This window comes from Mastigoproctus giganteus, chromosome 11 (assembly GCF_048544385.1).
Source record: "Mastigoproctus giganteus isolate SK-2022 chromosome 11, ASM4854438v1, whole genome shotgun sequence".
Lineage (NCBI taxonomy): Eukaryota > Metazoa > Arthropoda > Arachnida > Uropygi > Thelyphonidae > Mastigoproctus > Mastigoproctus giganteus.
In genome coordinates this window covers 147,021,933-147,038,510 of record NC_143585.1, presented here as the reverse complement: position 1 = coordinate 147,038,510, position 16,578 = coordinate 147,021,933, and the positions used below count along the sequence as shown (strand labels likewise).

General features: G+C 37.0%; 1 protein-coding gene across 3 annotated transcripts in view; it reads right to left on the bottom strand.

Moving 5' to 3' along the window:
- The window catches only part of LOC150078504 (oxysterol-binding protein-related protein 9), a 607,385-nt gene that overhangs the window by 196,739 nt on the left and 394,068 nt on the right, over positions 1-16,578 (bottom strand). For all 3 annotated transcript variants that reach the window (XM_090385178.1, XM_090385176.1, XM_090385177.1), the window contains one exon: positions 12,643-12,814. In XM_090385178.1, coding sequence (XP_090241304.1) covers positions 12,643-12,814 — 172 coding nt within the window. The remainder of the gene's footprint in view (positions 1-12,642; positions 12,815-16,578) is intronic.

The following is a 16,578-nucleotide window of genomic DNA, read 5'->3' as shown; positions in this document are numbered from 1 at the left end:
GGTTTTGTTAAGGGAAGGTCTTGCCTGACCAATTTGATTGGATACTATGATGTAGTCCCAAAAGAATTGGATGCAGGGAATAACTTTGATATTATATATTTGGATCTTAGAAAGGCTTTTGATACTGTTGCACATGGAAGATTGCTGCACAAATTGGAGCAGTGTGGCATTGGTGGCAAATTGTTACTATGGATAAAGGGATGGTTGAGTGGCAGAAGACAGAGAGTGGTAATTAATGGACACTGCTCATCGTGGACTAATGTTATTAGTGGAGTCCCTCTGGGTTCAGTGTTGGGTCCATTGTTGTTTTCTGTATTTATAAATAATATTAATGATAATATCAAGCTTAATGTCCAAGTTTGCAGACGATACAAAGGTTGGCAGGGTTGTTAAGGACGCTACTGACGCTATGCTGCTGCAACAGGATCTGGAAAGGTTGGGCAGAAGGGCTGAGAGGTGGCAAATGAAGTTTAAAATTGACAAAAGTAAAGTACTACATATGGGAAACAGCAACCCCAGAGCAACGTATCAACTCTGTGGTACCACACTGACAATTTTTTTTTTTTTTTTTTTTTTTTTTTTGTGGTAGTTGTTGGCGCATCGGCTTCTGTGGCCATAATGCACCTCCCAAGGTTTTTGCAGTACTTTGATCCAAGCCTGAGGCGGGAATCGAACCCACGACCTTTGGGTTGTCAGGCAGGCACTTTACCCACCCAGCTAGCCTGGTCAGCTACACACAGTGACAGTGGTAGAGAATGAAAAGGACCGAGAGGTAACTGTGCAGGCAGATATGAAGTTCTCTGAGCAGTGCAGATGGGCTGCAAGAGTAGCTCATGGTGTCTTATCAATGATATACAGGAATTTTTCTAGCAGGGATTGGGAGGTGATTATTCCCTTGTATAAGGCAATGGTCAGGCCGCACCTTGAGTACTGTATACAGGTCTGTAGACCTCATTTCAACAAGGATGCAGAACTGCTGGAATGAGTATAGAGAAGGGCAACAAGGTTAGTGAACGGAACGAAGGGTTGCTCTTACGAAGAAAGGCTTAAGTTTTGCAAATTACAGTTTCTGGAGACTAGGCACCGGTGAGGTGATCTGATAGAGGTGTACAAATCCTTGAATGGTTTGAGCATGCTCAATGCTGATGGGATATTGCCTCTTGCTCAGAATAATCATCTGAGAGGGCATAAATTCAAATTGAGGAAAGACAGATGTAGGATATATGTGCGGAAATTTGCCTTTAGCCAGCGGGTAGTTGGTTGGTGGAACAGACTTCCATCCCTTGTTGTGGAAGTTGATAGCCTAAATAAATTTAAGGCTCAGCTGGACAGGTATTTCGAACGAATGGAGGGGTGAAGTGGAAGTGGTTTTTTTTTTTTTTTTTTTGGCTGATGCCGCATAAGCTTGCTTTCTTGGATCATATGCCTCTACTAATGCTAATGCTAAAGTAATACAAAACGATAGACTTATGATGACTACTAGTGAAATCAGTAATTTATTATCCTACTTAACTGATAAGTAGCTGAGGTAATGTCTATGTTAGAGCACTTATGTACATTGTCAAAAGCGTGTGGTTTACCCAGTAAATTTAAGAAACTTTCAGAGGGAATGGTTGTGTGAATTTTTTTTTTTTTTTGGCTGATGCTCAATACGCTTGCTTTCTTGCATCATATGCCATGATTACTATATTATTATTAGCCATATGGTACATGGAAACCTGAGGCTTATGCTGCACTAGCCAAAAAAAAATTTCTGAATTACCCAGAGAGAGAGAGAGAGAGAGAGAGAGAGAGAGAGAGAGAGAGAGAGAGAGAGAGAGGGGGGGGGGATCACCAAGAAAAAGAAGAATGATAATATCCAGCTCAGGACCCTGGGTGTGCCAAGCCCATACTCACCAGATGTGAGCCCAGGGTAAATATGAATTCTTCCATTAAAAGAACCCTAATATTTACAGAATTATTAAACCACAAATTAGATTTAGCAATGGAATCGACTTCAAAAGGACAGTACCCCCAGCAACGAACTCCATAAAATGATCCAATTGATGTATCTGGCTCTCTACACCCATCCCTGGAGGAGAGTAGGCTGAAACAATATAAAATTACACAACAGTTGTATTGATATGAACACAAGTAATAAGTTCAGTACATGAACTAGAGCGGCGCATTATAGCCTTAGATGCTAATGCGCCAATAAAACCAAACCAAACAAACAAACAAACATGAACTAGAAATTACTGTCACATTTAAATTTTTGTTGAAAATCACTATATCAGTTTTTGGCTTAACATGAAATGTATGAATCACCTTAGTAGTCATAGGAAACCAGTCACCTTAAATGAGTTGGCAAACACCTCAACATATGGCTCCTGTAAACACAAAGATGTCAAAACTCAGTCATGATAAACCTGGCCTCATCCATTACAACTCTAGATCTCTGACCATTTAATTGCATACTTTTGAAAGCAATGCTTGCAACATCGCTGTCAATGTGAACAGAATAATTATTACTCATTACTAATACGCATACTAGCAACCTCCATAGCCCTGAGAAACTCAGAGATTTAGCATTTACTGAGTGATCACAATTTCTTCCACATCTTTTACAATTAATACACACTGCAGGCTGATCCTTGTTTTGACAGTCATTATAAACATATCCAGATTAGGCACAATGGCCACAAGTCAGAGACTTATGAGTACAGAAGGCAGAAGAATGCCCATATCTTACACAATTAAAACTTTATGATAATGACAAATTTCCGAAACTTATGGGAATTGTTACCTATATAAATCCTGTCATTCATGCAGATATACTTGTACAATTTAGGTGGCAAACATATCACCCAATTAGTTACTCTATGTTTGGACCTAGTATTAAACCTAAAGGTCACAGCCCCTTTAACCTCCTGCTTGCTGAACCTTTAATCAATTAAGTTTTTACAATACAGCAGGCCCCCGTTATAACGCGGTTCGCTATAACGCTGTTCTTATATTATAACCCGTATCTGACTATAACGCTGTCACAGATAACTATAACGCTCTTTTACAGATTACATTTTTGACATAACGCAATCGTTTCATTTGATGGAGTCGATAGCTTGAAAATGAATAGCAAAACAGCATTAAAACGTTTCCCAAGCCGATTTGAGAAATTTTCCCATGCTCAGTGAAATTTTCTCGCACGCTAATTTAGTTTCAATACAGTGACTTGTTACGTAGTTCCGAGATCAACATTTTAAAAAATGACCAAGTATATTGCTTGTAATATTTGCGTTATATGCATTTATCCGAAGTCTAGTCATCACCCAGTAGAGTATTAGACATCGTGCCTAACGGAAAGTTTACTTAAATATTGTATCGTAATTAATTCAACCAACGCAGTTACATTTTCGAAGAGCTAATAATGACTGATAGGAATGAAAAAGCAACAACGTCTGGGCGCAGTACGAAGACTATAAATGTAAGAAAAAGACTGAATTTGAAAATTAAATTAGACGTTTTGAAGCGAATCGATTCCGGTCAACGACAAACGGATGTGTGCCATAATTTAGGGCTTGCAACTTTAACTGTAAGAACAATTATAAAAAAATAAAGAATTAATTTTTGCAGCGGGAAAGATAGCTGTTCCACTGCAAGCAACTAGGACTAGGCCGGCTATTAGGATTGAAATGGAAAGACTCATTTTATTGAAGATAATATTCCAATGCAGAATTCAGTTAAGTTAAATATTAAAAAAAGAGAGAGAGAGATTAGCCAATATGATGATCTGAAGAAAACTCGCCTAAAAAAAAAAAAAAAATGTGGAACCATTTAAAACTGGTAAGGGATGGTTGAATAGATTTAAAATCCAGGGAGAAGCCGCAAGTGCAGATCATGGAGCCGAAACTTTCAAAAAAGAACTTTTGTTAAAATTATTGAAGAGGGGTATTATGTGTTATACTTCTCAAGTTTTTAACATAGCTGAAGCAGGACTTTTGTGGAAACGAATGCCTAAAAGAAGTTTCATATTGAAAGAAGAAAAAAACATGCCAGGTTTCAAAGCGGCGAAGGATCGGTTGACTTTATTGTTGGTTGTAACGCTGCGGGGGATTTAAAATTAATACCCCTTTTAGTTTATTTGGAAGAGGGCCAAAGTTCAACTCAAAATCCACACATTTTTCATGATTAAAATCATCAATTCAATTAAATTCATTATTTTAATTGGAATTTTAAATTTACTTTTGATACGCAAGTAGTTACCACATAATTATGCGTATGTAATGCAGAATATTTTATATGTGCAAATATTTGAATATTAAATATTTTGACCGACATTTGTGCATCTTTTCATTACTGTTTATTATTCATTAGGAAATATCCTATGGCACCGACCGCAGCTCATAAATACGTATGTTACCTTATGGGAAAGCGGCGCTCGCTTAGCGCTGATTCACTTAGCGCTCTGTTTTTCCGGAACGAATGATCAGCGTTAAGCGGGGGTCACCTGTATAAATCCTGACTGATTTCCTCTTTACTTATATCCTTTGGTACATCACATATCAGAAACATTGGGTTTGTCCATTTACCCTTGTCAGCTTTAATAACAATAATTTGGTAACCAGCTTTAATACCTTTACTTTGTATTTGGTCTAAACTAGCAATTTTATTTAAATTCTCAGTCTTTAACTAAACTCCTTTGTTTCTGACAGTACGTAAATTCCTAACTTTAACTTGCTTAAAATTTTGTTTCAGGGACTCAACCACAGTCTCTTTAACTTCCTCACTACTATTAAAAGATGATCCTTCCTCAGCCCTCAAAATCAAGGTACTGGCAACTGTACCAGTACCTTGATTTTGAGGTTTTTGAGTTTTAACTGGTTTGGTTAAAAAGTTTTTGGCTTCACACTATCAACTCTACCCCCTCACCTCTTCATGAGCCATATCGCCAACACTATCAGCCGCAGAATTATCCTGGGCACTAGTTAACCTAACCTTATCTGGAAAAGATAGCATTCGACCCCCAATTCCACTCAACACAGGCTGCCCCCTGACTAAATCATCAAACAAGCTAGTTCTACCTCAAAGTTCATCAATTTTCGCTTTAAGTCTTTCATTGTCTATAAGAAGAGCCGTAATGGTTACCTCCATGTCCATCCATTTGTCGAGGATGAAGTTCAGCACTGACTTAGTTACTTTGTTGGTCTCAGTCGTACAGTTCACCACTATCTTCTTTAGCTTGGTAACCAACTCATAAATTGAGTTAACATCACCATACCGACAACGCTGCTCATGAATGTTTGCAACAATTATGTCGCTTTCTCTAATGTTCATTCCAATGCTCCTACTAATATCACACAAAAAAAAAAACTTTACATTTCCACATCTAAAAATTCTGGATGAATTTCAGGAATCCCATAAACCCTAGGTTCAGAATATATATCTGCAGGTCTTGAATGCCTTCCCTCATCTCTTCGATCTGACTTCCTTGATCCATTACATCAATCTGACTCTGACTGGGATTAATATCCCCTCCCCCCCAAACTCACTCATTTCTGTCACAGTGCTAGTTACTGCAATTTGTGGATGTGGAGGATTTGCCCTCCTCCCAGCAGTTGTCACACCTGCCTTAACACTTTTATCCTTCAATAACTTACTTTCACAAATTCTCTTACTGCTGTTAGCACTTAACCAGGAAACTCTTGAAGGTAAGGGGGGAAAGCCGCTAACTCTGTCTACGTCCCCCCTTCTTCACTTTCCTTCTATCCATTTAACCAATTGAAAAGACACTGTAAGTCTTTTCAATTGGTTAAATATGAATAAGGAAAACATTCACTAGCCTTATAAACAACACCACAGTTATCTCAAAGTTATCACAAGTCCAAGTAACACCAATAATCTGAGTTCTAAATATTGCTAATCCAAATTTCCACAACCTGTGTAGACTCAAGACCAAAATTATCTTCTTTTTCCTTGAAGAGACTACTTATCTTCAGATTATTAGTTCACCTGATTACCTGGAACAGCCTTACACAGACAGATACCCATCTGCTTATTCCTGGAAGCAAAATTCCTGTCTATCATTGACTATGCTGTCCAGAAATGTGCTTTAGAAAAATATCATAAAGCCATTCAAAATTGGTTCTTATAACAGAACATATGATAATGATGAAAGTGTAGTGCATTTTAATGACTTGAATTGGTAACTAATACAATTTACACTAAAAAAAAAAACGACCTTTTAGAGAGTTATATAGCGAAAATTTCAACTTCAGAGGTCGTTGAACCATACCTCTGAAGAAAACCATACCATAGACAAAAATTCACAAACCATCCTGAACTTGCTAAAAAGGGCTTAACTCCTCCATCCTCATGTTCTTTTAAATCATCATAAAGGCTACAGGCCTTCTCTCACACTAGACTAATGTTAATGTGTTTTTTATTTTGGTCTCTCGTCCATGTAGCAAGCTTTTTTTCATTGCATTCCATCAAACTTGTCCGAGCATACGATGACTTTTGTGCAGTTAAGGGCACACCACTCAACACTCTTTAAATTCATCGGCAATATCTTGAATAGTGCATAATGTACTCTCACTCAGACTTAGAGCATGTTTAATGCTTGCCGTGCTCGCACCTCTTTTGCAGTGCTTAAGAACCTCCAGTTTTATTTCAAGCAAAATCGATTTCCTTGAGCAGACCATTACTTCCACTAGTACTACAAGGACACTTACTAGCCATAAGGGTAATAATAAAAACAAAATAAGTAAAAATAAGCACAAAAGAATCTTGTGGTGCTTTCTAGAAATTATGGTTGTTGCATGTTATTTTAAATTTGTGTGATTTAAACATGTGCAAAGTAAGAAGTCACTGTACATTCATGCAGTTAATTGACATTCTCATCCAGCGATCAGTCAAACATTTAATCCTATTCATTTGGCACAGTTCTCTAAATATAAGTAGGACTCTTTTTTTGCAGATTAAGGATACACATTCCTGCCCAAAATTACACTCACTCATGTATAACAATGATATATACCCATATAACATTTACTGCAGTCGTTCATATTCATTCATCCAACGAGGGGTCCACACACACACATTCATACATTGCTACTGTTTCATTTAAGCTAGTTAGCCATGACACACATGACGGAGAGCCCAAACTAACATAGACATTTACCAATCCTTTGCATTTCTCACATACTTGCTCCTACCACAGCAGCTATGATAGAGAGAGAGTCCAGATAGACACAAACATTCGTTCTAATTTTGTTATTTATTTTTATTTATTTGGATTTTAGGAGCATTAGCAACTAAGGCCATATTGCTCGGGGATATGCGGTGGTCATTCCCTGACCTTTCTGCATCCTCCGTATTTGGTGGTGACGGGCTTGAACCCCGGTCTAATCAAGAAGCGTGTGCTACGCACTGCTGCTCCTTCCCACCTGGCTATGGAGGCGCCTCTCTAATTTTGTATTCATTTAGAAGCTTGCATCCACCATGGCAACCAACATAGAGAGTTCCAGTGAACTTTGTTGTTTTCTCACCCTTGCTTTGCACACTTGCTTGCTCTCATCACAACAGCCACGAAAGATAGCTCCTAATGAACATAGACTTTCAGGCAAGCCTTTTGTCTATATGCACTAAAACACTTATACAAGTATTTAAAAGCATATTTAAAAGCTCAAATTAAAGGAAATGGCAGAAGTATTTCATAAAAGTCAGGAAGGTCTCTGTTTGATGGAATGGATGAAAACACCGAACATTTCTTATCGTAAAATTTATGAATGGGGGAAAAAAAAAAAGCATGAGTAACAGATGAAGATTGTAGAGTACATATCACATACTACCTCCCTGATTTCTATTCAGCTAACAACACCTTGTGATTAATGTATATTATTAATGCTTTGGGCTTGTTTTTAATTTCCTTCAGTTCGTCACACCTGAAGTGTATACACTGATTCATTGTGTAGTTTAGACCAATTTCCTTAAATGTGTACACTTTGACTTTGATTCCCTTAGTATCCCTTATAAAGCCTACAAGGCATACGAAATCACATTAGTTTTTACAGTGCAATAACATGCGTTTTTTCTTCCTTTTGTATTTTTTTTTCCCTTATGTGCCATTCCCATTAATTCACCGCTGCCCCCAGATAAAGTTTTTGATTGTTATGGCCTATAACTATTTTTCTTCATTCTTCTGAGGATATTATGTAGATTTTGTAATTCTGACATATCAGGGATATAGTAGCAAAAATTGACTTACATAAGAAGTCCTGGAACATATCTCTTCGTATGACGGGGACAGACTGTATTATCCTTTTGTATACTTTTGTACATTATATTATCCTATATGTTTTCTATAGATCTATCCAAGTATATATCTTAATATGATTATCTTACTATAATCTTCCTCATAATATTATAAAAATACAGTATACAACACATTATAGACATAGTGCATTCATTGCTACAGCAAGTGCATTAGCCCAGTGGCATCTCTGTAGCCAGGTGGGAAGGAGCAGCAATGCGTAGCACACGCTTCTTGATTAGACCAGGGTTCGAGCCCGTCACCACCAAACACGGAGGATGCAGAAAGGTCAGGAAATGACCACCGCATATTCCCGGAGCAATATGGCCTTAGTTGCTAATGCTCCTAAAAACCAAATAACAACAACAACAACAAGCATTAGGCCATAAATACAGTTGATTAATGTAAGTGTATTGATGATTACCTTCCATACTACTCATTTAATATATGAATTAAATGTGTAGTATGGAATTAGTCCTTAAGTGAATCGTTTCAAATAATGAGTGTTTCAAAAGTGATGGTCAATAATTTGAAGGTGAACTGTACAGACTACAATATGCAAAAAAAGCTTAGTAAACATGGGTCCTTAAGTGAATCGTTTTTGAGATATCGCACATTTCTAGTTGGGATCCACCACTGACAAGGTGAACTGTACAGTGCTGGGATCCACCACTGACTTGTTTGTTTAGGTTACGTTATACTCATTGTCTCTCTTTCCCCTCTCTCAATGCTCTGAGATATAGCAGGCATACTAGTACTTGTCAAAGGATAGTCAACGTGGAAAGAGTTTACAGCAATGAAGAGTGTGCGGACATGCACTTCATGTATGGTAAAGTCAACGGTAGTGCACTCGAGGCTGCATGTTTGTACCAAGAAGCATTTCCCTGCCGAAGGTAGCCCAACAGGTGCACATTCATCAGGGTACATCAACGCCTTAGAGAACATGGGTGCTTCACACATGGAGCATGAGCAGCTAAGTCCAGAAGCATAACACCTGATGTTGAGGAAAGGTTGTTAGAAAGAATAGAACAAAATTAAGGAATTTCTACAAGGAGGGTTGCTCTGCAATAGCATGTAATGAGTTAAAACACTGTGTGATTAGTGTGTTTACATCGCCAATTACTGTACCCCTACCATATCCAGCGTGTACAAGGTCTCAGCAATACAAACTACCCTCTCAGAGTGCTTCCATAGTCAGTGACTATGGAAGCACTCTGAGAATGTGCATTAACAGAAAATGTGCATTATGTCAAAAACGGTTCATTTGCGGCCCGATGTTCACTGGAACTTTTTTGCTTATTTTAGTTTGTATTTTTCACCTTTAAATTTTGACCATCATTTTTGAAACACCCTGTATATATATATATATAAATTTAAAATGTCATGTGTACTTGTAAAATGCAGATGCATAAATGAAGTGTTGTCTATTTGTATTGTTGATAGAACCCACCAAACATGACTGCAGCTAAGGAATGTATCCAAACTGGATGTTCTCCCACTGCCTGCTCTGATGCCATGCTTGTGGATGGCATCAGAAACAAACATTATATACAAACTTGTGTATGTACAGTTTTTAGTCATGTGGCCAAAGCTCAGACACAAATAACACTTTGTAACCATCTGAAAGGTCGAACTATAGGTCCAGCCAATATACAACTTTCAAGAAAATTGTGATATTATAAACTCTAGGTGAGAAGTGAAGAACTCAATTAATTGGCTTGTCTAGACCAGGATGAGTTTCTGAATCTATAAGTGTCCCTTTTGACAAGTTCATATTTAGAAAAAAAAAAAAAAACCCATAGTCCATAAAGTCCATTTTCTCTTTTGAGGAATTTTTCTTGACATCATGAACCAAAACTGTTGTACCGTTGGATTCAAGAGTTATGAAGATTCAGATTTAATACCTTTATTCAAAAGGGCAGTAAAAGTAGCTATTTTATTTAGCTTGTTTTTTGCCATTGTTTCCATTACAACCCTTTGTTCTAAATTAATTTCATAAACTTTATTCTGATTTCTTTGAAATCAGATTTTAGTGTCTGTAAATTGTTCTCGAACATCATGACTTATATTTAGCTGACTTCCTTCATTTGCCTTAAAAAATAAGTAAATCCTAACATGTTTAATAACATGAAGGCAATATTTTTATACCAATAGCATTTTTGTCCCTTTTCCTCTTTCAATATAGTGAATTCAGCAACTGATTGTAGGCAATAGACTGGCTTGAAGCCAACATTCCAGTTTATTTCAAAGACATTCAATAGGATTAAAGTCTGGTTATTGAACAGGAGCTTTTGCACATCTGTCTTCAAATCAAGTCACTACAGGCTGTGGAGTAAACATGAAGTTGGTAATGCTGAAATAGTAAAGAGCCTTGACCATATTACCATAGTGTAGGAAGGGGAGAAATGTCTAGAATAGAAGTGCAGAAATTTGCCTTTATCCAGCGGGTGGTTGGTTTCTGGAACAAACTTCCATCTGTCATAGAAGTAGACAGCTTAAATAAATTGAAGGAAGAACTAGACCAACATCTGGAGCAAATGGATGGGTGAAATGGGAAGGCTTTCTTTTTGGCTGATGCTGTATAAGCTTGCTATCTTGCATCATATGCTAATGCTGATTTCATAGCATTCATTGTTGCAGAAATAACAACCAATGGTTCAAGCTTAAACCATAAAGAACAACTCCAAATGATGCCAGCATCTCCACTGCACTTCACATTCGGGATGACAATGATAAATAAAATTCTTTCTGTTCATCTATCTAACCCAAATATGACCATTAAATCATAAATCTATGTAAAATGTTCTTGTTTATACTCTGGCACGACCAACAGGTCAGTGAACTTTACAATAAATCAATATAAATGTTAATCATATTTAGCAGTCACAGGCTTGAACCCCCGCAGAATACTCAAAGAGCGTGTGCTACTGCACTCGCGCTCCTGACCACTCAGCTGCGTCAGGTATTTCAACACTATCATAGCATGCTACAATGATTAGTCTGTCTACTGCAGCTCTGTAAAATCCATTCTATGCAGCTTTCTACATGTTGTCATTGTATTAACAATGACAACATGTAGAGAAAGGCTTTACCTCACTGAATTATTAGTGGAGATTAATGGATCTACATACCATTGTTTTGAGCATGCTATAGTCAATTTCTACCTAAATGTTTGTTTCCCCATGAAATTTACATTTAGTGATATATGGTTTATGACCACTTATAGTTTCCAGATAACTTTTGTAAGTGGTCTGTGGGTGTTAAAAATAAGAACAGAGCTTTTTTTTTTTTTTTTTGTAGGCAACAATCACATTCACAGTGTTTTGGGGACACACATATGTCTATAAGGACCTAATATATACTACACAAAAAAATAGTTATTAATATATTTGCATGTATAATTTATTTATTTTTTTATTATTTTTTTGTGGTATCTCTACCTCAAATACAAAAGTGGCCAATATCTGAAGAAAAAAAAAAAAAGCAATAGTTTTTACAGAATAGCTACCAATACAGCATCCTATGTCTTCGCACTGGAAGTTAAGTTCAGCACCTTAACCCACCTGCTTTATTTTGTTGATCTGCTTGTTTCTGGTGTGAATGAGTTGATTTATACCCACCGCTAAAATGTGGTTTGGTTAATTTTTCCAAAATTCCAGGTATGCATTTTCTGGCAATATAGATTATATGCTTGTATACAAGCCATGCAATAATCAAATTAAATTATTACAACAGTTGTATGTGGTTCTGCCACATATGCAAAATCACACTATATCATTGTTGAAATGTTTTAGTATGCATTATAATATAATGTGAAAAAAATCTCTATCAATAAGTATGACAATGAACATTTATATAAGGCACGTCAAAATAACCCAGGCATGGCAAGTATGCTGTTTCCCTGCAAAGGCCTCATTTGGAAATATGGCATTCCTATAATAAACTGACAATTTTGAAAGGTTTTGTTACTGCTATTTAATGTTTTGATATAAGTAAAATATTACTTTTTTAAAATTATATTTTGAAAAAAAAAAAAAAAAAAACACCCTACCATAAGTTGGCTGATAAAGTTTTTAAAAAATTCTCTAAATTATCTGATTATTTCAGAAACCACACATAATACATTACTGCAATGTGTGTGGAATAGAATCAATAAAATATAATGAAATATGCACTTTTTGATATCATTTCCTTAACTACTGTTTCACTTTAAAATAGCTGCAATGCAAATGTTAGCTGTCCTATGATACTATTGTTACTCCCATTGCACTGTAATCTAAATTTCACAGAAATAACAGTTTGTATGAATATTTTTGAGACTTATTAATTTCTAATAGCTCCATACATCTTACTTTCAGATTATTCTCAGTTCCTGGAATATTCCAATAACATCTAAATATCTCTCCTAATATGGGATTGTAAGGTTTCTTGGCAACAGAGCTTTTTCTACCTGCATGAAATGCTGATAAATACCACTTTACAACCTGTACCATTCGATCCTGAGGATCAGTAAATTCTGGAATACTATAAAAATAAAAATTATTGAGTATCATGAATTTTATATACAATTTATTTAAGAATAGTAATAATTCTTTTTGAATAATTAAAAAACTATTATGCAGCTATTGTATATTAGTCAGAAATGTAAATACAAGGAATTCATTATTAATTATTCTGTTTGGAATGAAATAAATAAATGTTCTTGTTTATACTCCGGCATGACCACCAGGTCAGTGGAGTTTACAATAAATCAATCAATACAAATGCTAATCGTATTTAATAATCACAGGCTAGAACCCCAGTCCACTCAAAGAGCATGTGCTAATGCACTCGTGCTCCTGACCACTATGAATATCATGCTCAGATTGTTCCTTTTCTCAGTAATCAAGTCATGAAGTGCAGTCAGCTGCCCTAAATGATGGGAAGCTGACTAAAAAAATGGCTTGTTTATGCATTCACTATGTTTCTTTATTATTATTATTAGCCATATGGTACAAGGAAGCCTGAGACTTATGCTGCACCAGCAAAAAAAAAAAAAAAAAGTTTTTATTACTGGAATAAGGGCTGCTTATGCCATATTGCACCTTGAGATATTATTATTATTAGTAGTAATATGATATATATGATGCCAGAAAGCAAGTTTATAAAGCATAAGCAAAAATATTCTCCCACATCACCTGCCCATTACCTCAAATAATTTGTCTAGTTCTTCCTTGAATTTATTCAAACTACCCACTTCTGCAAAAACAGGTGAAAGTTTATAGTTAAAGAGGCCTGTGTGAATTCATTATGGTGAGTTATTATGTGGCACAGAGCAAAACAGAAGACAGAATAAATAAATGACAAGTTTAATATTAAATTCTAAAACACATTAAATACATACAGTACAGATAGCTTTCGGTTATTATGGTAACCTTCATCAGTCAAACTGACAGTTTAGGAAGGTAGAACACAAGGGCATGTAGTGCCCGTCATGTATAGTGAACTACATGATGTAATAGTTAACTGTTTGATGTTGAAGCCTGTGGTTTGACGTATGTAAACATTGCCAACATTTGTCCCTCGCGAGAATGGTTGCTTCAATAATAGGGTGGACACGACACCACTGCTTCTATTGACTGAAGTATTAGAGCATGTGATGTGCAACAACTCCAACAGATGTGGCTTCGGTAACGGCGGGACCGATCAACAACCATGACATCGCTGTGCGGGTCAATGTCGTGTTGGGTTGACCAGAAGTGCTCGGCAATGGCCGAATGTTCTATGTCTGCTAAGAAGATGGCTCTTTCGTGTTCTGAAAGATGTTTCCCGAGCTGTCTCCCAGTTTCTCTGATGTAGCAGCTAGTGCAGTCATGGTAAGAAATGCAGTAGACTAGTCCACTTTGTAGTAAGGTGGGAACCGGTGTTTTCACTCTAGAGATGAGGGATTGCAATTTCCTGCCCAGGAGCTGTACGCACTTTATTCCATGTGATTTCGGGACCCTAGAAACCTGCTACAAACCCTGCTGTGTTAGGTTTGGGTAGTATGGGATAAAGACGCTCAAGGTGGAGTCATTACCTTGAAGTTCCTGTTGGTCACTACGTCTCATGTGTCTGCAGGTCACACCTGTCAAGGGATAGCCAAACCTCGATAGCCAAATCTGCCTTGACCTTAGTGATCTCAGTGCGCATCTCATCCACAGAACTAGGGTGGGTCCAGGCACGGGTTAACAAGGTCCGTGCAGTGACAAGAAGATGGCTGCGTGAATGTGTGCTAACTGATAGTTGGTAAATTGGCCAGAACACATTGGTTTGCGGTAGACAGTTGTCTTCAAGAGCATGCCCTCACGTCGGACAAGGGTGTCTAGGTATGGTAGGGTATTGTCTGACTCTAGTTCGATGGTGAATTTAATGAAAGGCGACAGAGAGTTTAGGTGGTCTAGGAGCCGGTCGCCTGAATCTCTGGGGATAACTATAAACACATCGTCCACGTAGCGACACCAAAAGGCAATGGGATCTGGTACATTCGTAAATGCACGACCCTCCAATTCTTCCATTGTGATGTTTGCCGTGACCGAACTAACTAGGGAACCCATGGCTGTGCTGTGCAACTATTGGTAAATGGAGTCGTTAAACATAACTGTGCCATTAGTTAGGCACAGTCTGAGGGAGGTGGAGATATCATCTGGTGTTAGCTTGGTCATGCTGCCAAGGATATGGTTGCTATCCAAGTGTTTCTTGGCATATTTGACTTATTTGTAATTGCTGATCACTGTTAAATTTTAAGTGTTTTAAGCAAAGACAGTAGTTTCTTCTTTTTTTATGAGTTTATTACTTGCAACCATTGAGTATTGATGACTTTCTTCTGTCATTGTGAATAGTAAACAGAATGACCTGTCACCTGTTCGCAATTCACAAGGTTTGATTTATGGTATTCCTGAGTCACAACCCACTCACCCCCTCACTTATAGAGATTTAAAATTAGTAAATTAATAAGAGGAGTATTATTAATCTCCTCTTATTAATTTACTAATATTATTATCAACGTAGAACATATTGAGTATTACAGCTTTGATTCATACTATCTAAGAGATTTAAAATATAAGACACTAATAATATGTTTCATTACTTACTGTTATCTCATCGTAGAGCAGACATGAATGGCAAATTCACATTTTGGCAAAGTCATTTGTTTGAAAGTAGAGGAATACCAGGCCAGATTATTGTTCTGCCGTGAGTAACAAGACCTTGCATTATGTGTTTTCATGTGTTTTAAATGGCTACATTTAAAACACATGAAAAAACAAAAAAAATAACAACAATTGTAATGTTATTTAAATTTTGACAGAGAATGATTAAATCCCCCATGAAAAGTTACTGTATAAGCTGGAATATGTTGGAACAATAGGCAAGATTCTAAGATGGAGTACAAGAAGCAGGAATTGATTAATGGTTATTCTTTAGACAGGCTTAATGTTAGAAGCGGGTCTCTGAAGGATTGGTTATGGGACCACTGTTGTTTCTCATTTTCATAAATGATTACGAAAGGATAGAGGGGATGTTGCCAAAATTTTAGATGATATGAAAGATTGGAAGAGTAATTAATGATCAGAGCTGAGCAGCAACACTCCTCCAGGATGACTTGGATGGGTGTCAAGGATAGTCAGAAAAGTGGCGGCTAATTTTAATGCAGCAAAATGCAAGGCACACACTTGACGGGAGAAACAAAACAAAAATTGGTGGGGCTGAAGTAAAAATATTGGAGCAAGAAGAGGGTTTAGGAGTTACAAAATGTTCAACATGAATTCTCTGAGTAGCATAGTTTGGTACAAAATGGATGAACATGAAGTTTTCTGAGCAGGTGGTAATGTGGCTCATGGTGTCCTAATGGCAATTCTTTCAATATTTGCTTGAGAGATAGGGAGGTCAAGATCCCCATTATACAAGGCAATTGTAAGACTACACTTGAAATACCGTATTCAAGTATGGAAGCTGTAAAAAAAAAAAAACAACCTGTTTGAAGCATTAGCATTGGCAGGGTATATGATGCAAGAAAGCAAGCTTATATAGCACCATCCAAAAAAAAACACCCATTCATTCACTCCAAATGTTTGTCTAATTCTGTCCTGAACTTATTTAAGTTGCTGACCTCCACTACAACAGATGGAAGTTTGTTCCCACTATCAACCACCCGCTGGCTAAAGGCAAATTTCCACACATCTATTCTACAATTGTCTTTCCTCAATTTGAATTTATACCTGTCAGGTGAGTAATCCAAGCAAGAGGAAGAATCCCAGTAGGTTTTTTTT